The sequence below is a fragment of the Rhinoraja longicauda genome, chromosome 1 (assembly GCF_053455715.1).
Source record: "Rhinoraja longicauda isolate Sanriku21f chromosome 1, sRhiLon1.1, whole genome shotgun sequence".
In the NCBI taxonomy this organism is placed as follows: domain Eukaryota; kingdom Metazoa; phylum Chordata; class Chondrichthyes; order Rajiformes; family Arhynchobatidae; genus Rhinoraja; species Rhinoraja longicauda.
The window spans coordinates 107,093,574-107,119,413 of NC_135953.1; the positions used below are offsets into that span (position 1 = coordinate 107,093,574).

The 25,840-nt window shown below is 42.0% G+C and overlaps 1 protein-coding gene across 1 annotated transcript in view; it reads left to right on the forward strand.

The window, feature by feature from the left end:
* Positions 1–25,840, forward strand: part of LOC144596021 (thrombospondin type-1 domain-containing protein 4-like) — a 385,693-nt gene that overhangs the window by 309,942 nt on the left and 49,911 nt on the right. Inside the window, exons 7-8 of the mRNA XM_078404084.1 lie at positions 3,717–3,921; positions 24,447–24,622. Coding sequence (XP_078260210.1) covers positions 3,717–3,921; positions 24,447–24,622 — 381 coding nt within the window. The remainder of the gene's footprint in view (positions 1–3,716; positions 3,922–24,446; positions 24,623–25,840) is intronic.

The window sequence follows — 25,840 nt, forward strand, 5'->3', positions numbered from 1 at the left end:
TCAATAAACTAAACTAAACTAAACTAGTAGGTGCCTGGAACCTGCTACCAGGGGAAGTGGTAAAAGCAGATGCAATATCAACATTTAAGAGGCATTTCCACATACACAATAAGAGGCAGGAATCGAGTAATACGGACCATGTGCAGATGGAATTAGTTTGACATCAGGGTCGGCACAGACATGGCAGGTCAAAGGGCCTGTTCCTGGCCTTTTCCTGTTCTCTGTTCTCACCAGAACATGCTCATCCTGACTTCTTACTAAATTTCTTTTAAGAGACTCCCACTTGTCAGTTGTTGTTTTACCCAAAAACATCTGCTCCCAATCTCCTTTTGCCAGGCCCGCTCTTAACTTATTGAATTCAGCTTTCCCCCAATTCAAGTCCTTGAGGAACAACTCTCTACAAATTGTCTCAAAAAACATAGATACACTTAACAAATCCCATCGAAGCCCCAGACATTATGGTAATACCAGGCAATATTGGGGAAATTAAAATCAATCCACTATTATAAATGTATTGCTCTTGCACCTATCTCCCATATTTGTACTTCTATTTCCTGCTGACGATATGGAGTAAATCCTAGCAGGTTGATGGTCCCTCTCTTTTTCCTATGTTCTACTCATCTGTCCTCATTGAACAATCCCTCGATGATACCCTCGATGAGTACTGCCGCTATGTTCTCTTTGGTCAGTATTGCAACTCCCCCTCCTCATATGCATTCCTCTCTGTTACAATTGAAACGTCTATATAAGGTTCATAATTTCTAGGAGCAGAATTAGGCCATTCGGCCCTTCAAATCCACTCCGCCATTCAATCATGGCTGATCTATCTTTCCCTCTCAACCCCATTCTCCAGCCTTCTTCCTTTAAGCCCTAATACCCGTACTAATCAATAATCAGTTGATCTCCACCTTAAAAATATCCATTGACAACCTATCTGTGGCAATGAATTCCACAGATTCACCACCCTCTAACTAAATAAATTCCTCCTCATCTCCTTTCTAGTGGTACATCCTTTTATTCTGAGACTATGGCCTCTGGTCCTAGACTCTCCCATTAGTGGAAACATCCTCTCCATCCAAGCTTTTCACTATTTGGTAAGTTTCAATGGGGTCCCCCCCCTCAACCTTCTGAACTCCAGCAAGTACAGGCCTAGTGCCATCAAAAGCTCATCATATGTTAACTCAATCATTCCTGGGATCTCTCCAATCATTCCAATATCCTGGAACATTAAACCGCCTTTCCCAACTTTCACTCAACCACATTTTCATGGTTGCAGTAACTCCATAATTGTAAGTGCTGATCCATGATCTAAGTGTCCAACTTACCTAGGAGGCTCCTTACATTAAAGTAAAAGGTGTTGAGCCTGCCAGTCCAGCCTAACCTGCTACAATCTGTTCTTCCCAATGAATCCATTTGATTTATTCTCTACATTTTTCTCCCTATCTGCTGCACTGCTTCTATGCTTCCCGCTAAATTAATTTAAGCCCTCCCAAGTAGCGCAAACAAATCTCTCAGCGAGAACATTGGTGGCCCTCCAGCTTTGGATGCAGCCCATCCTTCTTGTACAAATCCCAAGTAATCTAGAAGTGAACCCAATAATCCAAGTACCTAAAGTCCTCCTTCCTGCACCATCCTTTAGCATTCGGTCAGTTTGTATCCAGCAGGTATCCGGATGGCAATGTGATAATCTGCTTTTTAATGTAGAGAGGGAGGGATAGTTGTTGGACAGAACTCAAGTTGCATTGCATTTTGTCAAAATAGTGCCAGGACCTTGTGCATCATCAAGTGACAATTCATCCAAACGGTGACACCTTCCACATTGCAGCTGCTGATGGGCACTTTATGGACAAATGCTTGCGTAGACATCGTTACCAGCGTAGCAACACCATTAACTCAGTTGATGCGCAGGCAAATTGGTCTGGGTACATCTGAGAAGGGAACCTGAACTCATTGATGAAAAGGATCATCAAGGAACTGTACTGAAAAATATATAACCCTAAATGAGGACTACTTCGAACCAAATCCCAAATACATGACAATAGGACACAATTGGAAACTGGGAGAAGACATAGTCAAGTTAAGAAGTATTTTGTACAAAGATTGATTTGTAACTTGATTGTAGATACATGCTGTACTGAGGAATTGTAAAATTCTATGCAGTGGATAAGCTAAGAAAATGAGCAGCAGCATTAAGATTTATTTATTGGACTGAGAACCAGAGGCCTGGACTTTCAATTCAGGTTCAAGAATTTACTACAGCAGCTGAGGAATTTTTCAACGAATTTAATATAAAATCTGGAATTAAAAAGCGTGCATAATTTATCCCTGAGAGTAGCAAAACCAAGTGAAAAGAATGGTAAAGAAAGCACATGGTAAGCTCACCTTCATATTTCATATTTCAGATACAGCGCGGAAACAGGCCTTTTCGGCCCACCCAGTCCGCGTCGCCCAGCGATCCCCGCACACTAACACTATCCTACACACACTAGGGACAATTTTTACATTTTACCCAGTCAATTAACCTACATACCTGTACGTCTTTGGAGTCGGGACAATGGGAATAATAGTCAGGGCGTCATGATGCAGCTTTATAAGACTTTGGTTAGGCTGCATTTGGAGTGTTACACACAGTTCCGGTTGTATAATTACAGGAAGGATATGGAAGCTTCGGGGAGGGTAGAGATGATTATCAGAAAGCTTGCTGGATTAGGCAGTATTAACCACAAGGAGATGTTGGAAAACTTTGATTGTTTACTCTAGAATGCCAGAACTTAAGGGGAGATATGATTGAAGTATATAAAACATGGTGGCGCAACAGTAGAGTTGCTGCCTTACAGCGCTTGCAGCACCGAAGACCCGGGATCGATCCCGACTATGGGTGCTGTCTGTACAGAGTTTGTACGTTTTCCCCGTGACCACCTGGGTTTTCTCCGAGATCTTCGGTTTCCTCCCACAGTCCAAAGACGTACAGGTCTGTAGGTTAATTGGCTTGGTGTATGGGTAAATTGTCCCTAGAGTGTGTCGGATAGTGTTAATGTGCGGGGATCACTGGTCTGTGTGGACTCGGTGGGCCGAAGGACCTGTTTCAGCGCTGTATCTCTAAACTAAACTAAAACTATTTGTAAGAAGGAACTGCAGATGCTGATTTAAACCAAAACTAAAACTATGAGAGGCATAGATAGGATCAACAGTCAGAGTGGTAATTTGAAAAACTAGAAGCGTAGCTTTAAGGTGAGAAGGGCAAAGTTTAAAGGAGATGTGTGGGGCAATTACTTTTACACTGACAATGGCGGGTGCCTGGGCTGCCAGAGGTGGTGGTGGAGGCAGATACAATGGTGGCATTTAAGAGGCATTTAAATAGGCACCTGGATATGCAGAGAAGAGAGGGTTGGAGATTATATACAGTGTAGGCATATGAGTTTAGTTTATCTGGGCATTATGTTCGGCACAGACATAGTGGGACCAAGAGCCTGTTCCAATGCTGTAAATTTCTATGTTCAAATGATGATGGTTATGAAACCTCTGCTGCTGGTTAAAGCCTACCTGTGTTCACTGTCTTCCTTACCCACCAAAGTTTTTGATTCTTAGCTGCCCTCGTGGTCATGGACAATAATGCCAACCTTGCTATTGACACCCACAGTTCATTAATAAATTCATTAAATAAAACTGCTATTCTGTAAAATAATGGACATATTATTTTGTTCCCATTTTTACAGAGCCTCGGATGCGATGAGATACTGGGCTCGAACAAACTTAACGACAGATGTGGTGTTTGTGGTGGGGACAACACCACATGTAAAGTGATATCTGGAATCTTCAAGCAGACCATCATGACCGTGGGATATCACAAGATCCTCGAAATTCCTGAAGGAGCAACGCAAATTAATGTCACTGAGATGACCAAAGGCAGAAACTACCTGGGTAAGCAACCAAGCCTTTCTCAGTATTCACTGAGCTTGATCCATGCACAGGCTTCCACCAGATTCCAGGCTTCTCCCAGTTTCTTATTACTCGACACAAGTGGAAAAGCCCTTCGTGTTTTATCTCTGGGCACTCAACAGATGTCCTGGAAAATTAATGGGGGAAAATCAGGAGCATCAATGCACATTTTAAAGTCAGGGTATATTTTCTTACTTAGTTTCAGTCAGTCCATCCTTAAATAGCCGAAAATGAATCCCTGCATCACAATCAAAGGGATCACATCAGTTAATAGTTAAAGGGTCGGGATTTCAATCCAGTCTACAGTTGAAAGAACATTGAACATTACACCCCAGCATAAGCCCCCCTTCGGCCCACAGTGTTCGTGCCAAACATGATGCCTCGCTTAAACTCTCATCTGCCTGTACATGATCCATATCCCTCTATTCCTTACACTTCCATGTGCCTATCTAAAAGCCTCTTAAATGCCACTGTTGTACCTGTCTTCACCACCATTTCTAGCAATGTGTTCCAGGCCCCCACCACTGTGTAAAAAAAATTGACGCGTACATCTCCATTAAACTTTCCCCCTCTCACCTTATAGATATGCCGTCTAGTGTTGGACATTTTGTACCCTGGGTCATAGGTTCTGTCTGTCTACCCTGTTTATGCCACTCATCATTTTATATACTTCTATCCCCTCAGCCTCCGCCGTTCCAGAGAAAACAATTCTCTCCCTGTAGCTGAAACTCTCTAATCCAAGCAGTAAGATTCTCATTGCTAACAATCTGTTTTAATATTGTCCTGGATTCATATCACAGTTTGCAGTAAATAATGGTGAATAATGGTGAGAATATTTCAGGGTGGCAGAAAGTAATCCTTTAGACTTCAGACTTTAACGATACAGCGCAGAAACAGGCCCTTCGGCCCAACAAGTCCACGCCGACCAACGATCCTACACACTAGGGACAATTTATAATTTTACCGAATTAACCAATTACCCTACAAACCAGTACGTCGTTGACGTCCAGTGTGGTAGGAAACTGGAGCACCCAGAGAAAACCCACGCGGTCACAGGGAGAACAAACAAACTCAGTACCGACAGCACGCTCTACCACGGCGCCACAGTGCCGTCCCGAATACTCTTTGAAACGTGTGAATATGTGTTCTTTCTGTTTATTCAAGGATACCTCTGCATCAACTGACTGACTACTATGGGTACTTCTCTTTGCACTAGTCTGTGTTATTGAATAATTGTCAAGGCTGCCATAAATTACTTCCTATTAAGACCCCTCATGAAAGCATTATATGATAGCAGAGGTCAATGTCTGTATTATTATGACAGATGACAACTTGTCGATAATTGTTGCTAAAGTGTTATTTTGTCTGGCTAATTAGGTCATAGTTTTCAAACTGTTCACTCCTCCCACACTCGTAGTTAAAACAGGGAGGCCACTTTCTGATCTCTTACAATTAGCTAGACGTTTTGCCAGTTGACTGCACATTGGAAGGTTACAGATATTCAGCCAACCATTTTCAATGTTCATTACCATCCCCAGAGGTAAGTAAATTCACTTACGTTTGACAAGTGAAAAGCAAGATTAGAAGGAGTAGAATGTATTATTTTAATAAGAGAAGAAATTTTAATTTAAACCAAAATGAGGCAGAGAGAAACATAGCTGGAAGACTGCCAACAGGAAAGAAAGTGGAGCCAATAGGTGAGTGAAATTGGTCTGCAGCAGAAATGTGAAATAAGCTTTGAACAGATGGAGGTCCATTGTACAAGATGCCTGATTTTTATCTGTTATCTTCAGTCAGGTATAGTGTAAAATAGGAAGTGTGTAAATTAGGCAACTCCCAGTTCATCACATAACCATTTCACACAACCTCTGATCTACACTATGCTCTGTCAGCATGAAACAAGCAGGACAAATCTCTGCTGGGTTTTCTGATAACTCTATCCTTTGATCCCTTTCACGCAAATCATCAACTCACAGGTTGTCCACGTTTCTCTGAGTGACTGCATTATACTGTAATGCAGAAGGACCACGCAAAGAGCGATATTAGGGTCTGCTGCAGCCAATGCTCTCAAACATCCTTCTGTAATTAGCGTATGCCTTGGAATGATGATGGCCCTTTTCTGAAGCTGGATGGCTTTCTCTTATTGTGTCGTTTTGTGTTCTGGCCGAAGAATGGGAATATGTTTCTATCACCTGTTGATTCAGTGATAACTGCAATGGAAGAGCAATTTGAGACCAGTGACTATGACTCTATTCATTTCAAAGTAATTATGGAGAAGGATAGGACTGGCCCTCAAATTGAGGTAAGGCTGATTTTGGAGATATTAGACAGAGTCTTGCGGAGGTCGATTGGGAGAGGCTGTTGTAGGTGAGGGGACGGCTGGCAAGTGGGAAGATTTCAAAAGTGAAATAGCAAGAGTACCAGGGGCAGCATGTTCCTGTGAAGGTGATGAACAAGTTTAGAGAATCCTGGTTGATGAAGATGTTAAGGCCCTGGCCAGGAAAAAGAAGGAAGCCTACATCAAACTTCGGCAGTTGGGATCAAGCAAATCTCTCTGAGTGTAGGAGTGTAGACGTACACTTACAGAGGGAATCGGGAGGGCAAACAGAGGACATGAAACGGAGCTGGCAAGCAAGGTAAAGGAAAATCCCTAGAGATACTCCATAGGATAAAAACGTGGCCAAACGTGGCCAAGGGAAAAAATAGGTCCCCTTAACGATCAGCATGGCTCTCTTTGTTAGAATCACAAGAGATGGGGGAGATATTAAATGAATACATTTCGTTTTTTACCGAGGAGAAGATCATGGACGTTAAGGAATTGAGCCAGAAGAGCTGTGATCTCTTAATGCCAAAATGGAGGCATTGGTGGTCTAAAAGCACATTGAGGTGGAAAAATCCATAGGGACTGACCAAATGCATGCTCAGACCTTGTGCGAAATTACAGAGGTCCTTGCAGCGATATCTGCATCATCTTTAGCTACAGGTGAATTTACCGAAGACTGGCGAGTAGCTAATGCTGTACCATTATTTAAAAAGGGCAGCAAGGACAATCCAGGTAACTATAGACTAGTGAGCCTGACATCAATGATGTATGGGCACGGACGGCTATGGAGGCGAAGTCAAAGGATATTTTTAAGACAGTGATTGACAGATTCTTGATTAGTAAGGATATCAGGGACTATGGTGTGAAGGCAGGAGAATGGGTTTGAGAGGGGAAAATAGATCAGCCAAGATTGAATGGTGGAGTCAATTTAATGGGCCAAATGGCCTTATTCTGCTCCTGGAAGTTATGAACTTATGAAAGTTGTTGGAGGTGATTCTTAGGGATAGGATCTCCCTGCATTTGTACAGACTCATTAGGGATAGTGAGCATGGCTTTGGACATGGGAATGAATGTCTCACGAATCTGAGAGTTTTTTGAAGAGATCACCAAGAGGATTGACGAGGGCAGAGCAGTGGACATGGTCTATATGGACTTCAGCAAGGTCCCTCATGTAGGGTGGTCTGAAAGGTTAGATGGCCTGGAATCCAAGGTGAGCTAGAAAATTAAATTCAAAATTGACTTGTAGGAAGGAGTTGACTTGTAGGAAGGAGTCAAAGAGTATTTCTAATTGGAGGCCTTTGGCTAATAGTGTGTCGCAGAGGTCAGTGTTGGCTCCATTGCTGTTAGTTATACACATTAATGATTTGAATGATAATGCCATTAACATTGTTAGTAAATATACAGATGACAATATATAATTGTTCGTGTATTAGACAGTGAGGAAGGATATCTGAATTTATAACGTGTAGATCAGGTGGGAGGATGGGCCAAGGAATGGTAAATGGAATGTAACTCTGACAAGTGTAAGGTGTTGCACTTTGGGATGTCAAACAGGGACAGGATATACTCAATAAATGGTTGAGCCCTGGTGAGTATTGAGGACCAGCGAGATTTGAGACTACAATGATTCATTCAATGATACTTTATTATCACATGTACCTAGCTTCAGTGAAATTCGTTGTTCTTGCATACAACCCGGTAAAATCACACAGCAGACTTCACCTAGGCAGTACACAAAGAGTCCCCACATTTCTGGCACCAACAAAGTTTCAAAATATCTTAGTGCAGTCTTATCTTCTCACAGCGGCGACCCAGGCCTGCCGTTGCACTTGGCCACAGGTAGCCCGTCAGGTCCCTCTCATTCTCAGTGCCCCCCCCCCAATGGGTCCCTCTTTGTCCACGCCAGTCCACCTGCTGGATCCCTCTCTGATCTCAGCAGCCTGCTGACCGGGGCACTCATTGCCCATTGGGGCGTTCAGCTCCATGGCGCATCCCGGTAGACCTTCTGCTGCTGCATGGTGAATCCTGAGAGCCTTCTGCTGCCACATGGTGTAGCACACCCCGGGAGTTTTCTGCCGCTGAGTGGCGCATCCCGGGAGCAACAAGAATCGGGATGTGCGATCAGCAAACAAGTACTGAGTATTGGTCTCTTTGCTCTCAAGTGGAAGCAGGAATTGGCTAGGTCTTTTCAGCTGATGAAGACAGGTGCACAGTTCACGAAATGTGGCAAGTTAGGTAGACATTGTGGTTAAAAACGTGTTTACCATGCTTGTCTTCATTGGGAAGAGTATTGAGTACAGACGTTGGAACATTATAATGCAGCTGTACAGTCATTGGAATGTTATTGAGATGCAGAAGAAATTCACCAGGATGTTACCTGAGCTTGCAGATTTGAGTTATAGGAAGAGGTTACATTAGCTAGGACCTTTTTCTAAGTGAAGTAGGAGCTTGAGGGATGATCGTAATGAGATGACAAGATCATGAGCGGCATGGATATCGTGAATGCTGACAAAAATATATTTTCCCCAGATTCTAAAACCAGAGGGCAAGAGGTGAGAGGGGAGAGATTTAAAAGGGACCTCAAAGGTAACATTTTTACTCAGAGGGTGGTCTGTATCTGGAATGGCCTGCCAGGAAAACCAATAGAAATGGACACAGATACAACTTTTAAAAATCATTTGGATGCATATATGAACAGGAAAGGTGTAGAGGGATATGGGCCAAATGCAGGAAACTGGGACTAACCCAGTGTGCCAACTTGGGTCACTTGGACAAAGTGGTCCAAAGGGCCTGTTTCCATGCTGTACAGCTCTACGACTGTATGACTCCATGATGCCTGCAGTGGCTTATGTTGTGTGCTTTGTGAGAGAAAGGTGCATCAGATATTGGAAAGAAATGGACAAGAATAGTGAGTGCAGAGGCAGAGACAGAGTGTGCAATAGAAAGTGGGGTTTTGTGACCAAAGGGAAAAATCAAGGGACACGGCTTGGTCTATCCTGAGTGTTGCAGGGATGTTATGATTGTAAGAAAGCTAAACATGAGCCTCTTACCCAAACACCTGCAGTGATGTCATTGAATTTAGTTTTACATTGCTGACAAGTTTATGATGTCAGATTCTTGGCGCTTGCATTCTAAGCAGTGCACATAAATTCATTTGGTGTATGTGACACCCTTGGGCCATACTTTTGGATCACGAACACAATTCTTTGCATTTGCACAATCTTTCAAAAGATCTTATAAATACAGTAGAACAATTAGCTCTATGTGCTTTATTTCAATTTCAGTAATACGTCCCTGTGCCAAATAATTGTTCTTGCTTGTGAATGGATAAATGTTTGTTATGTGCGTATTAATTTGGCGCCTGTCATTCATTAAATATGATAAAATTGCAATGGGTAGGAACTGATTATTGAATAACTCTGGAAGATGCTTTAAACGGGTCAATAGCTGTGACGTAAGTCCTACACTTGACCAGCGCTTTGAGGAACGATCACATAGTAATTAAATGCCAGTCCTCATTTGTACTAAAATTGCATGGTTGTCCTTTTCAACTTGTAGGTTGCCTCATCTAATAACCAATTACTTTCATAAGGCTGTCATTCTGTGCCTCTTTGGATTAGTCCCATCTATTACATCATCTCCTGATGAGTCAACACCTTCGATATGGAGTAAGATCAAAGAAAAACTGTAGGAATCTGCACTTCCCGTAAGGAATACCGAATATGCATAGCCTGGGTGTTATATCATCCAGCCTCCTTGCCAGAAACTATAGGAGGCAATTAACCTGCTGAAACATTTCATTTAACTGCCATAAGTTTCTAATCTGTTGGAAAATTGTAACGTACTATTTTAGTAGCCTTGTAGCAGTTCTTGGATCCAAGTTCACTTGCAATTTGCATCCTTTTTGTCACATTTGTTAACAAGTTTTCATTTTCATTTTTCTTTGCAGCATTTATGTCCTTTCTGCTGCCCAGCTCCATTTTTCTCAGAATCTGATTTCCTCCATGAATGCCTCATGTTTGCTGGGAACCAACGTTGACCTGGCAAATAAGCCAGTCCTTGAAACAGATCAAAATATAAGATAGATCTTCGCCATAATGTCCCCGATTTTAACTGGCATACTTATTATGTATCTATACCTTGTAAATGGATCAAGTATTGTCATTCTGCTGACTGGTTAGCACGCAACAAAAGCTTTTCACTGTACCTTGGTACATGTGACAATAAACTAAACTGAACTGATTTGTAAATAGAGGTATTTTGGTGTCTGTATAAATGTAACCGCCAGGGCCCAACAAAGAGGTCCTGGTATTTTTAATCCAGTGATTCATTTATGTTGCATCCACCAGTGTTTCAGCCATATGCGATGGGAAGCCAGTGCAAAAGGACCCAAACTCCTGCAAATGTGGAGACTGACACTAAAGAGCTGTGGGTCACTCACAATGGAGCTCCTTGTTCAGTGAAGTATGAGAACAAAGCTGAACTCAGATTAGGGGTGGCACAGTGGCACAGCGGTAGAGTTGCTGCCTTACGGCACCAGAGACCCGGATTCAATCCTGACTACTGGTGCTGTCTGTACGGAGTTTGTTCGTCCTCCCCGTGACTGCCTGGGTTTTCTCCAGGTGCTCCGGTTTCCTCCCACGCTCCAAAGACTTAGGTTAATTGCCTTCAGTAAAATTGTAGATTATCCCCAGTGTGATGGATAGTGTTAATGTATGGGTGATCGCTGGTGGGTGCGGACTTGATGGGCCAAAGGGCCTGTTTCTGCGCTGTATCCCCAAAGTAAAGTCCAAAGTCAAATGCACATTCTTCCTGCCTTACAAGAAACAAAATGAATATTTAAAAACTCTCAGTTTTCAGACTCTTCTGGCACCAATTCACACGGTTGCTGGAATGGGTAGTTAAGAAGCTCACTGTCATTCACCTTCTAGGTTTCCCAGTAAAGATTACCGTCTGAACTCATTGGTGACATCGAGACCTGACACATCTCTGGTAAACAGAAGACCTCACCAGCATGAAGCAGCGATTCCTACCTCCTGAAAAATATGAGGATAACTAATTTCAAGGTGGCTCACCAACTTTAGGAATGTCAAATGCCCACTCATCCTGCCTGGTCACTTTCAACCTTTACTGTTAGATCCCATCTCAGAAGATGCTGGCACTCAGTATCCACTCAGGTGGTTTAGCATGTTTAGGCAGCGCAGAATCACAGAATGGATTTATTAAAGGCAACTTGTCTCCTGCTAACTTAAGGTTTATTAGGAAGTAATAGAGAGTGCCAAGATGGAAATGCTATTGATGTGGTACATATGGTTTTCCAAAAGTCATTTGATAATGCACCACATAATAGCTTTGTTACCAATGTTCAAAGCCCCATGGATTAAATAAGCAGTAGCGCCACAGATAAGAAAATTGGCTGAGCAGCAGGAAACAGGGGTCATGATTTGTTCTTTTTCACAGGGATGGAGGGTTTCCAATGGAGCTCTTAGTGAACTGGTTCTGGGTTTTTAGCGTGGATTACATTCTCTTGGCATCTTTGATAGCTCAGCAAAGGTCAAGATTGCCCAACTTGAGCACTGCAGACTTGAACTCCACTAGGGAGAGGATCTCACGGTTCATCCATGGTTTCCAGTTGGGGAACACTTGTATTGTCTTCTTTGTCATGTACCTCCTCTACACACTTACTGACGATGTCCGATGCTGATGAAGTTATAGCAAAATGATTTATTAAATGAGGGACATTAGTTTTGGGGATAGACTGGAGATGCTAGGGTTGTTCTCCTTAGAACAAAGGAGTTTACAAAGATGAATGTATTTTAAAATCACAAAGCGTATAGACAGAGTAGATAGAAGGAAATTGCTCCCATTGGCTTATCCAATGTTCGCCAGAGATGCTTGCTGTCCCGCTGAATTACTCCAGCACTTTGGGTCCTTTTGTGTAAACCTGTACCTGCAGTTCCTTGTTTCTACATGAAATGAAGGTGATTGGCTAACGAAGCAAAAGCAACATGTTTTTATTAACAGGTAGAGATTAGGTTCTCGAATGTACTGCTGGGAGTAAGTGGAAACAGATTCAATTGGAACATTCAAAAGGGAGCTGGGTAGGTCTCGGAAAGGAAAGAATCCTAGGGCTGTGGGAAGAAGACCGGAGATTGTAACTGGCCAGATTGTTTTTCCAGAAAGTATGAATGAACTCAGCAGGCTGAATGGCCTGTGTAGCAAGAAACTGCAGATGCTTGTTTAAACAGAAGATAGACACAAAAAACTAGAGTAACTCAGCTGGACAGACAGCATCTCTGGAGAGAAGAAATGGGTGACATTTTGTGTCGAGACCCTTCTTCAGAGGCTTAATGGCCTCCTCCCATTTCGTTCTGTGGCTCGATGACACTATTATTTCTCCTGGTTCAGAAACAGCGACATATAGGGTAAACACAACATCAACTCACAAAAGGACATAAAATATTGGAGTAGCTCAGCGAGTCAGACAGCATTTCTGGAGAATATGGACAGGAGACGTTTCGAGTTGGGATCCTACTTCAGAACCCAAGTTTAAAGTTTTCACTTCAAACTCACACTCTGTCATTAACACTGAAGCATTGAAACCTGCCTTTCATCTCGTCTGAAAGCAAACCTTTTAACTCTCGTTACAAAACATGTATCTTATATCATCCCATCTCATGGCAATGCATCTTTTTTGAATTTTTGATGTTTAATGTTTCTATTTCACTTTTTTTCTCCTCACTAACCCCCATTCCAGGACATTTTACCGTGATTCAAAACAGGGCTGCTTAAAAAATTTCCAACTTTTGGCTAGGTTCCCACAGATTTGCAATCCAGGTGAAAGTTATATTTGACTTTTTTTATTTAACTGCAGAAAGTTCTGTTTTAACTTAACGTGTTTCTTTTTCTTCCTTTTCCCATTCATTTATTCTGACCAAATAAAATTGTGTTTAGGAAATTTTCAAATACTTTAAAATCCATGATTGAATGGAAAGGTAACAGTAGAAACTACTAAGACATTTTTCTATTAAAGTGGTTTTTTTTAAATGAATTCAGAGCAACCCAAACTGCTTCAAAGCCAATGAGGTATCTTTGAAATCCAATCTCTGTTTTAATGTAAGAAATATGGCAGCAAATTTGCCTAACAGCAACATCCCATGTAAGAAACTGGTTAAATAATTTTTTGTAAGGTGATGAAAAGGTAAATATGATGTAAAATCAAGATAACCTCTTAATTGTTCAATCTGCAACTAGCACCCTTGGTGTATTTAGATACACTTGATTGTGTGGACCAGGCTTCAGTTTGATATCTCATCCAAAAGATGGAACCCTTATTCCTACAGGTAACATAGACCGTAGAAGTGTTCAACACAAGAATAGACCCTTCGGCCCTAGTGCCGAACATGATGCCAGGACCAACTCGTATCTGCCTGCACATAATCCATATCCCTTCATTCCCAGCATACCAATATGCCTTTCCAAAAGTCCCTTAAATGCCACTCTCATGTCCACCATCACACCCAGCAGCGCGTTCCAGGCACTTGCCACCCTCTGTAAAAAAACCTGCCCTGAACATCGCCTTTAACATTGCCCCTCTCACCTTAAAGCTCGGCCCTCTAGTTGATTTTTTCATCCTGGTAAAGTGGTTTTGATTGTATACCCCATCTATGCCTCTCATAATTTTATATACTTTTATATATATCATCCGAGATGATAAAGTGTTATTCTGGAGCTTGAGGACCATGATCTGTGTCGGTGGATGGGCAGGTGTTATTAAGGCAAACCGTGGCTTTAATAAACACTAACTTACTTCAGCTTCTGCAAGCAGTCTTCTGATACAACAGCTGGAGTTTGCTTGAATAATTGGCACATTTTTATTCTGACTATTTTGGGAATAGCTTTAACCTATGAACTCCAGTGCACATGAAACGTTGACTTTTATTCATGTTAAAACATCTAAAGAAGCTCAACGTAGCAGAGTGACACAACTTGAAGAACTGCAGCCTCAGAGCTCCAGTGACCCAGGTTTAAACTGGACCTCTGGTGCTATCTATTTGGAGTATGCACATTCTCCCTATAACTGCTTGGGTTTCCTCTGAGTGCACTGGTTTTCTCCCACATCCCTGCATGAGCTGCAGGCTGGGACTTTATTCCTTGGAGAGCAGGAGAATGAGGAGTGATGTTATAGCGGTGTCCCAGATCATGAGAGGAATAGATAGGGTAAATGCACAGAATCTTTTATCCAGAGTAAGGGAATTGAGAACAGAAAAACTAGGTTTAAAATGAGGGGGGAAGATTTAAGGAAAGGTTTAGGGAAAATTTAAGGCGAGGGCGCAACATTTTTACACAAAGGCTGGTTGGTGTATGGAGCGAGCTACCAGATGAGGTAGCTGAGGCAGGTACAACCACAGCGTTTAAGAAACATTTAGACAGTTGCTTGGATAAGATAGGTTTAGAGGAATATGAGCCAAACGCGGGCAGGTAGGACCAATGTAGATGGGGCATGTTGGTTGGCATGGGCGAGTTGGGCCAAAGGGCCTGTTTCTGCCATGTATGACTCAATGGCACACTATGAACAGTTCAAGACCCACAATTGAGGTAGGTTGGGAGATCGAGACTACACCCTAGCTTATGAGAGGTCAATTCAGTACTCTTGTGACAGTGGGAAATAAACTGTTCCTCAATCTGGTGGTACATGCTTTCAGGCTTTGTCCCTTCTGCCCAGTGGGAGAGAGGAGAAGAAGGAATGTCTGGGGTGATTATGTTGGCGGGTTTCCTAATGCAGCGTGAAGTGTATCTGGAGTCAAGGGGGAGAGACTGGGTTGCACGATGGACTGGGCTACATCCACAACTCCACACTTTTTTGCAGTCTTGGACAAAGCTGATGCCAAACCAAGCTCTGATAGGTCCGATTGAATGCTTTCACCTGTGCATGTGTAGAGGTTAGTTAGAGTTGTTGGGAGACATGCCAAACTTCCTGAGTCTTCTGAGGAATTGGAGGCATCGGTGTGCTTTCTTGACCGTAGATTTAATGTGCCTGGTCGATAACAGATTGGGGGAGATTTTTACACCTAGGTACCTGAAACTCTTGACCATCCCCTCTTCTGTATCAGTGATGCTAACTGGGACATGTGCATCACCTATTTTCCTGGTCAATAACTAGCTCTTTTGTGTTGCTGACATTGAGGGAGAAGTTGATGTCTTGACACCAGGTGAATCTCTTTTGCACTCTTCCCAACTCATTCTTCTTCGTGTTTTCCCTGATCTTCTCTTCGATCGAGATCCGACCCATTACATGGTGTCGTCTGCAAACTTGTAAATGGAGAAAGAGCAGAATTTGGGTGCGCAGGTGAACTAGCAAATCGACACGGATGAGGTGTTGAACTTTGATACGTCAAACCAGGGCAGGACCTGCACAGTAAATGGTAGAGCCCTGGAGAGTGTTGCCAAAGAGAGACAGCTGGGAGTACAGATGCATGATTCCCTGAAAGTGGTGATTCAGATGGTTAGTGTGGTTAAGAAGGTACATGGCACGGCTTGCCTTCATTGGAAAGGGTGTTGAGTACAAAAGTCGGGATATCATGATGCAGCTGTACAAGTATTGGTGAGACCATCCTTGGAGAACTGTGTGCAGTTCTGGTTACCCAGCTTTAGGAAGAATGTCATTAAGTTGGAAAGGGTGGAAACGAAATTCACCCAGATGTTACCTGGACTTACCTGACTCGGTCTAAAGAAGAGTTTCGACCCGAAAGGTCATCTACAGTATTCCTTTTCTCCAGAGATGCTGTGTGACCCACTGAATTACTCCAGCACTTTGTGTCTATCTTTGGTGTTACCTGGGCTTGCAGGCTTGAGTTACAGGGATAAGTTGGATAGACTGTGACCTTTCTCTTTAGCATGTAGGAGGCTGAGGTGTGACCTTATTGAGGTGTACGAGAAGACGAGGGGCATGGATAAGGTCAGTGCTAACTGTCTTTTTCCCATGGTAGAGGATTCAAAAACTTGAGGCCATAGGATTAAGGGGAGAGGGAAGCAAATTTTTCATTCAGTGGATAATATGTATCTGGGATGAGCTACTAGAAGAAGCTATAGAAAGGATACAAATACGCTTTGTAAAAGTCAGATATATGCAGAAGAAAGGGGTCATGGATATGGGTCAAAAACATGGACGTTGAGCCAAAGGGCCTGTTTCCATGCTGTATAGCTCTATGACTCTACGATACAGTTATGAGTGTATAGGGGGCATAATAAGGGGCTGAGAACACACCATTGCAGGGCACCAGCATTGAGAATTATTGTGCAGGATGTTTGTGGTTGCAAGAAGGTTTGTCTCCAAATTACATTAAAAACAGCTGACATTTAAGCATGATTCCTAGAAGTTAAAATAGCATTGGCCAGGATTGCAGCAGGCTGAAGGAATGAAAATGTCATGTTCCAACTTTAACACATCTTTCTAAACACTCTTTCTGGGGATGGAAGACATTTAAAATCATAGTTCTGGTCTGCACTAAAGCATTCTGTCCATTTTGTACTGACTGGCAAATTATAACTGAGAAATATCTTAATTTTAACAACCTAATGTCTCCTTATAATTTATCTTTTCAGATTATGCCCTCACTTTATTCTCTCTTCCAAAAAAGAGTTGTTAAAAAATCTGAACTAAAACTGAAATGTCAGAGATATAAAGCAGATGAGCATCATTTATAATATTGACAGCCTCACTGTAATGATACCTTTATTGTCCTGTGTGGTGATGGCAGTCCTGTCAACTCAGCTTTCTGTTTTCAAAGAGTACCATCTTATCTTTCTACTGTTCATCTTTTAAATATCTATAAATGACAATTCCCCCCATGATGCATATAAAGCATCGGCCAATATGTCAGCTGCATAGGAATAGAGTTGCTTGGCCCATTAATTTTGCCATCCATAAAAGTAATAACATAATGTTTTGAAAATAAAGGCACTCCCCGACTTGCGTAATGGTTATGTTCCATGAACTCTTACTTAAGTCAGATTTTATGCAGTCGTAATCACCATCCCCATCTCCTGCCAGCGATAACTCACTGAGAGCATGAACTGTCTCATCGGTGTCCAGCTGTGTCTGGGGCACATTCTGAGGCGCGTGGCACCGCCATTGCCGGCTTTTTTCTGACGTAAACTTGAGTAATCGTACAGTGTTGTGGAAATTACAAATTGCACTTGATTGCACTAGAGACTGAGCACAGAATTGTTTATGCGAGCGCAAAATCACGTATTCATTTAGTTTAGAGATACAGCGTGGAAACAGGCCCTTCCTCCCACCAAGTCTGCGCCAACCAGCAATACCCGCATATTAACATTATCCTGCACACAGTAGGGACAATTTTTACATTTACCAAGCCAATTTACGTACATACCTGTACATTTTGGAGTGTGGGAGGAAACCAAAGATCTCGGAGAAAACCCATGGGGTCATGGGAAGAACGTACAAACTCCGTACAGACAGCCCCCTTAGTTGGGATCAAACCCAGGTCTCTGGCACTGTAAGCACTGTAAGGCAGAAACCCAACCGCTACGCCACTGTGGTGCCCATTGTGTAAGTTGGGGAGTGTACTTTTTATTGCATACCCTGATGGAAATACCTAATGTGTCACGATTAAAAATGTCCAATTGATGTCTGCAACATATATAAACCTCTCTCTTTCCCTGCACCATACAGAGACCAGATCTAATTATTGAATCGTGGGCTTCAATCGACCCCAAAATTACCAAAAGTCCTGGTCTTTAATGTAAACCGAGACATCCATCTGGTCTCTAAGATAAATATTTTAAAAATCATTTTTTATACCTTCAAAGAGCAGCCTGTTCTTACCAAACTTTCTCCCTCAATCAATGGTGTGTCATAACTTTGGATGGAAGGTCTTTACCAAGGGCTTGCCTCTTCTGTTTCATCCACCTCGTGTTCATATCTAAGTACAGAAACTTTGCTCCTGCTTTGCCCAGAGGCCATGACTGATTATTATATCCTGCAACATCGCCCCAGCCCCTATTGATCTTTTGCCCCTTTTGATCCTTTATTTTAAAGACCACTAAAGGGATGATGTTCCAAATACCTGGCCTCAGCACTGCCCACTGAGAGTGTATCGCAGGAAATCACATACACTCAGAAAAGGCCACCCTTTAATTTCCTTCTTGGAAAGAAAACATCAGTGGATGTTCTTAATAACTCTCTGATCCTCGATCTGCCTCTCAACATTCATCAATCCCGCTCCTTTTAAACATGTTGGTTGACTCCGAGTCAACGCCCTTCTGTGAGAGTTTGATCCCCACTTCCTTTCTCCTGTGGAGGAAAAACATTCTGATTTCTGCGTTGCTGAAAGCTTGTGGTAAACAAAGGATCTATTTAAAATAAAGCCTGCAGACCCCTCTATTGTTTATTTAAGCAAGGAAGCAAGGTAAATATAATTTCAGTATTTGTACACTCTGGGTTTAGTTCTGCAGCTTAATAACTAGGATTCTTCCATCCACTTTATTTCATTTGGAGCAGGTTTTTTTAAACAAACAGGAATGAACTAGGTACATGGTGAGAGTGCAGCTCAATATTAGTCACACTGAGGATAATTCAGCAGGTATTGTACATGGTTTTAGAGATCTCAGCCTGGTTCAGTATAGCATATAACTTCAGTACATGTTTTATTATCCAACATAAAGTACCCAAGATATTTAGAGCAATGGGCTGGTTATTTTTCTAAATATTAACTTCCAATGGATCTGCTCCCTACTGCTGTGAACAAGCAGTTTTCCCACCTTCCTCCTCTGTTTTCTTCCTTCACTTAGTCACCCACCTGGGATTCATTTGGTCAGGACTGGGAGAGGGCATTCTGCAAGAGTTGCAATGAACTTTGGACTCTCCCTCTGTAGAAGAACTGGGAAATGCATTGGGATTAAAGTTGTAAATGTTATGTGCTTGAGTGACAATGGCATTGAGAGTATCAGAAATGTTACACTGATTTCATGTTTTCAGTCAAAAGTCAACTAAATGTCACAAACACTCAGGGGCTAGAGTGCGACATCAAAGAATACACTTAAAAGGGGGCACGGTGGCGCAGCAGTCAAGTTGCCTTATAGCGCCAGAGATCCTGGTTCGATCCTGAATACGGATGTTGTCCATATGGATTTTGTACATTCTCCCCATGAGCGCGTGGGTTTTTCCCGGGTGCACCAGTTCCTCCCACGTTCCAACGACATGCAAGTTTGTAGGTTAATTGGCTTCGGTAAAGATTGTAAATTGTCGCAAGCGTGTAGAATATCATTGGTGTATGGGGATCGCTAATCGGCGCAGTCTCAGTGGGCAGAAGGGTGTGTTTCCGCTCTATCTCTAAGCTAAACTGAACTAAACTAAACTAAACTAAACTTGCAGAGGTCCACTCACTGGTTCCGTTTAGTTTAAAGATGCAGCGTGTAAACAGACCCTTCAGTCCACCAAGTCCACGCCGACCATCGATCACCCGTGACATTAGTTATCCCACTTTCACATCCACTCGCTACATATCAGAGGTGATTTAGGGAGGCCAATTAACCGACAAACATGCACATCATTGAAATTTAACGAATAATGGAAGGGATGTGGAGAGGATGTTTCCAATAGAGGGAGAGTTTAGGATCAGAGGGCATATCTCAGAAGAAAAGGACGTACCTTTAGAATGGAGATGAGGAGGAATTTCTTTAGCCTGTGGGTGGTGAATCTGTGGAATTCATTGCCACAGATGGTTGTGGAAGCCAAATCATTTGGTATCTTTAAAGGTTCCTGATTGGAAAGAGCATCAAAGGTTAGGGGCGAAGGAAGGTGAATAAGATTGAGAAGGAAAAATAGATCAACTTTGATTAAATGACGGAGTAGTACTCAATGGGTCAAATGGCCCAATTCTGGCCCTATGCCTTATGATCTTTGGGATGTGGGAGGAAACCGGAGCAGCCAAAGGAAATCCACGCGATGACAAGAATGTGAAAACTCCACACGGACAGCACACAAGGACAGGATCGAAGAGTGCTGTGAGGCAGCACCCCTATCAGCTGTGCCACTGTGCCACAGGCAAGAGCATCTGAAGCTGAATTATTGCTATTGTCGAGCCCTGAGCCAAGCTTCCAACTAGCAAGGATCCACACCAAGAATCTTCCTCACAAAATGACCCACGTTGCCTTTACAACTGCACACACACACATCCCCCCTCCTGCACTCTGATGACAACATTAGTTGACATATCGCCTGGGCCAGTTCCCCCCCCCCCCCAATAAATATCAGGTATCAAAGCAAACCATGATTATTTGTTTAATCTCTATGTAATTTTTCAGCTCGGCTATAAAGAACAAAATGGCAGCAGCATCTGAAAATATCATTCAAAGTAATGAACTATTGAGTGTCATGTAGCTTCTCAAAGCTGGATGACTAATTATTGTTGTGGGAATACTTACGCTCCAGTTGAGCATCCTTTTGAAAATAATGGCCTTATAGCCATGAATGGAACAGTTAGACTGAGTGGACAAGACTGTTTGATTTAGTACTGGTTAATATTTGTCCAAGAAAAAATCTGAAGAAAACCACATGAATCTTTCAAAATAGTATCCCTGTCCAAACTGAACAATGGTATCCTTTCTAATTATTTGACACTTCATTTGTCATTGAAGATCGTATTATGTTTAGCAGTGATTTTCCAAACAATTTCTTGTTTGGTTAATTTCACCAAACATTCCACGAATATCTCAACCATGAACTGATTTTTGTATTGACGATGATGGTGTGTAGTGAAAACTGAGGTCTGGGGCAAGCACTCAGACAACTGTACTTACAGTGTCAAACACAGATCAAGGGTTTAAGCTAACCATTGCCCTCCTGTTAGCGATTACCACCTATTTTTCGCCCATCTCCAACTTTCTTCCTAGTCTTAGATCAGAGATACAGCATGGAAACAGGCCCTTCGACCCACCAGGTCCACGCCGACCAATGATCGTCCATGCACTAGTTGTATGTCATCCCACTTTTGCATCCTACACACTAGGGGAAATTTACAGAAACCAATTAACCTACAAACCCGCACGTCTTTGAAATATGGGAGGAAACCAGAGCACCCGGAGAAAATCCATGTGGTCTTAGGGAGAACGTACAAACTCTGTACAGACAGCACTGGTAGTCAGGATTGAACCCGTGTCTCTGGCGGTGTAAGGTAGCAACTTTACCAATTGGTCATGCATTGCCCCTTCTTGTTGCTGATGATTTTGTGGCACATTTGTTCCATCGCAGTCATTTGCCACTCATCGAAGCATGGACTTTGTTCATAGGTGTTGCTGTAGATGGTCATAAACTGCTGCATTACGGTATCAATCAATGGTATCGATGCTTCTTTATTGTCACGTATGCATTGCACAGTGAAATTCTTGCGCTGGTCGCCATTTACAAAAGAAAAATCCCAAAGTATTGGAGAGATAGTGCATGGAGATACACACTCACTAGCAAATGGACGGACTTCTGACATTATGAAAGAAATTATGACATTATTTTCCCTCCTGGGATAAATGAAGTTCTATCGTATCAAAAGGAGGCTATCTACAAAACCGTTAAAGATAATTTAATGTGGAATCCAGTCAAATGGGATTGAAAGTGATAAGGGAAAATGTGATAGATATTACACAAATGATCTTGCTTAAACATAACATATTTTGCCAATTCTCCTGCATACCAGTCTTTCTGTAATTTGGTTGTTATGTATGGTCAAAGCTCCCACTTAGTCATTACTCCCTCTATCCTCAAAAATTGGAAACTCATCAGATTGACCTGACAACAGCTGCTGCTAATTTCAAATAAATTGAAACATGTCAGCCAGCATATCTCACTGAAAGTCGACATTAACTTTGTCTGTTGAAGCACATTGCTTCAAACACCAGATCTGGTTTTTAACCTATATCTCCCAGGCCAATGATTTTAATTGCCAGTGGGCAAAAAACGCTCCAATTTCATATAATCCCAAGACTCTCCAAAGCCAGAAATTCCAAACCGTGGCACTTCACGAAAAATAATCAGCCATTAGTTAGAAACCAAGGGAATAATCTCTCATCCATGTGAGTGAAATAATTCAGTTTGTTACTGGATTGTTTGGAAAGGGTTTCATTTATTTTTAAAAAAACATTTGTCCATTGTAAAAGTATCTACTGCTGATCCGAGATGTCAGAAGCTTCCTGGAAAATCCATCACTTCTCCCATTTCAACCATTTGAATCTGTATTGCAGTTTAGGGACTGAGATTTGTGATTGAGAGAACAGAAGAAGGCCTCTTAAGAATTTGTAAATGCTTTGTTATTTTTATCTTTACACTATTATTCCCTTTACCTGCTGGGTTATTTTGTTTTTGAATAACTTTGTTACACAATAAATCCAGTTTTCAAACTGAAGTAAAATATATACGTTGATGCCATGCCTGATTGATCCATTGGAGGGAACAGCGGGCACCTCATGTCTAAAGTATAATGTAAATAAAAAGCAAAGTACTGGAGTATCTCAGCAAGTCAGGCAGCAGCTCTGGAGGACATGGATAGGTGATGTTTACGGAAAGGACACTTCTTCAGTCTGAAGAAGGGTCCCAATCCAAAACATAATTTATCCATGTCCCCCAGAGATGCTGCCTGACCTGTTGAGTTACTCCAGGACTGTGTGGATTTTCTTTTGTTAACCATCATCTGCAGCTCCTTTTGTTTCCAAGTCAGAAACTTTGTTCAATCCTGCAGTCCACTGCAGACTCAAAGTGTAAATTTCCATATTAAATGAGCAAAGATAGAGAGTGTCCGAATTGTCTTTAGACTGTGCACGTGCCTGTATCCGTGAATGATGGGGTCTCAGGGCCACTTTGATTTTGGCATTCCAACAGTTCCCATTCACTTTCACAGGTTTTAAATTGCTGATGGCAACATATTTTAGTGTTTTGACTCGGACGTAAATTTGCAGCACAGTGGCGCAGCAGGTAGCATCGCTGCCTAACAGTGCCAGAGACCCAGTTTTAATACTGACCTCAGATGCTGTCTGTGTGAAGTTTATATGTTCACGCTGTCACTGTGTGGGTGCTCCAGTTTCCTCCCACATCCCAAAGATGTGCCGGGTTGTAGATTAGTTGGCCTTTGTAAATCGCCCCAGGTGTGTAGGAAGTGGATTCAAAAGTATGACAGCATAGAATTGATGTGAACAGGCATGGCGTCAATGGACCGAAGTGCATGGCCGAAATTCCAAGCTGAAAATCTAAACAATTCTTCACTGATGAATCCTCTGTGAGGCATACAGATTCTAAATCGGAAAGTAAAATTAGAATGTACGTTTCATGGTAAAATCACAAACGTAATGCAAAATAGAGAGAGGTAAAACGTGTTAAAAGTATTCTTTCCAAGCTAGTCGGTTGATGACATAAAAAAGCAGTATTTGGAAGGGAACTGCTTAAAGGCCAGGATATGAGGGAATGCGAGCCAAATATCGGGTCGCCACCTTCAATTGATCTCTGGCCCCTCCTTGTTCTTCTTATACTTATCATGGTGATGCAACAATTAGCACTGGTTCTTCACCACAGTGAAGAGCCAGGTTCGATCTTTTGCAGAGTTTACATTCTCTGAGACTCTGTGGATGTCTGCCCTGCACTCCCAAAGATGTGCTTGTAGCTTAATTGTCTGCTATTTTGTGTAGATATATATGACAAAAAAATCAAGGCATGTAAATAAGAATAAGTTACAGGTCTACAGGGAAATAAGTAATAGAGAGAATGGGGTGGATAGGATTGCTCTATTGGAAGCGGCATAGGCTAGGGGCTCGTTGTAATTCTTCTGTGTATCTGCAGATGGCTCAGGGTTCATATTCAATTTCTCACTCATTCCATAGCAATCAGACATAGAAACATAGAAAATAGGTGCAGGAGTAGGCCATTCAGCCCTTCGAGCCAGCACCGCCATCCAATATGATCATGGCTGATCATCCAAAATCAGTACCCCGTTCCGGCTTTTTCCCCATATCCCTTGATTCCCTTAGGCCGAAGAGCTAAATCTAACTCTCTCTTGAAAAGACATTGTGTTCCAGAACTGCATTGGATGCACAGCAAAAACTGAGAGTGTTTGTGACTGGTAGTGCAAGGTGCTATTATCCTGTGATCTGACCATTATTAACTGACGTATATTTACAGCTTTGAGAAGTCACTTTGGTCAACCCATCATTAATGGAAACTGGGCCATAGATAGGCCAGGCACTTACGAGGCTGCAGGAACTTTGTTCAAGTACAAGAGGCCAAATGAGATCCGCACCACAGCGGGGGAATCCTTCATTGCCGACGGGCCAACGAATGATATTCTGAACGTCTACGTAAGTCTAAACTTTAGCTCGGAGCGGGCAGTAGGTTTGAAATGCCAACAAAGCTTCACAATACCTCTGTTCATAAATCAAAGGCTGCAATCCTCTGAGGTTAGAATAGAAAACTAACAGCATAAAGAAAGCTGCAAAAATCTGGCAATCAGTCAACAATAACTGTAGGAAACAGTTGTAGAACCCCAGAAAAATAAAAATGAATAAGAAACATAATATGTCAATAGAGTATGAGTGATAGAAAAGGATATTGGTACAATATCAGTGATAAATTGATTGTCACTAAGATGCCTATGATAGGAAGGAAGTTAATATAATTCCGGTGATTGAACAAAATGGTTTTATAATATTTGAGAGAGTGTTGAATTCATGGCCCGTGTTTTGTGGTTAGTGGGTGTTTGCCATTAATCAAACTGACTACTACCTACAGACTTTCATGAGCTTTAGAACAGAAAACTGTATAGTCACTTGAGATCTTTTTAACTTCCATGTCCAAATCGGGGGAACTGTTGAGCGTGCAAGCAGGAGGGGAATGGAATCATGTAGAATTTTATCCTTGGATCAATGGTGTTAATTGTGCAATGTAGTGGGGTTTGTAAGATAGACTCTTGCTTCTAAAATTCAGCTCCATTACAGTCGATGTAAGCTATTATATCGCAGATTTAGCAATACCAGTCTGAGGATAAATATCTCTCCCAACCACCATATTCTCATTAGCTCATGCAGGATGTAAACCAAGAAGAATAAGTTAGACCATTTAATTCATTGTGAAGTGGGATACAGAGCAGGATTAATAGAGATCACAGGCCATTTATTTTTCAAATTTGTTTATTAAATTCAGAAAGAAAGAGTCTGCAGTTGCAAGTTGTCATTTCCAGCATGATTATTTGGCAATAATTAAGACATGACACATTTTCAAATTCAATGCACATCTGAACTCGCCAACTCTAACTTATTGTGCATTATTAAATGGGTGATGATGGAGAGCAACTGCAACTTCAACTGCATGCCATCCTGTGGATTTCAGTACGTAATTCCACCATCAGAGGGCAAGTTTCTTGGCCACACATGTACGAGTTCTGGAAGATGTGGGCCAATTTTCCCCACAGCAAGAGAAAATGACAGCATCACCATTATTCCTATCATAACATGCAGGTCACCAATTGTGATGAAAGTGAATATTAATATAAAAGCTGTGATAGTGGATACTGCAAGCTT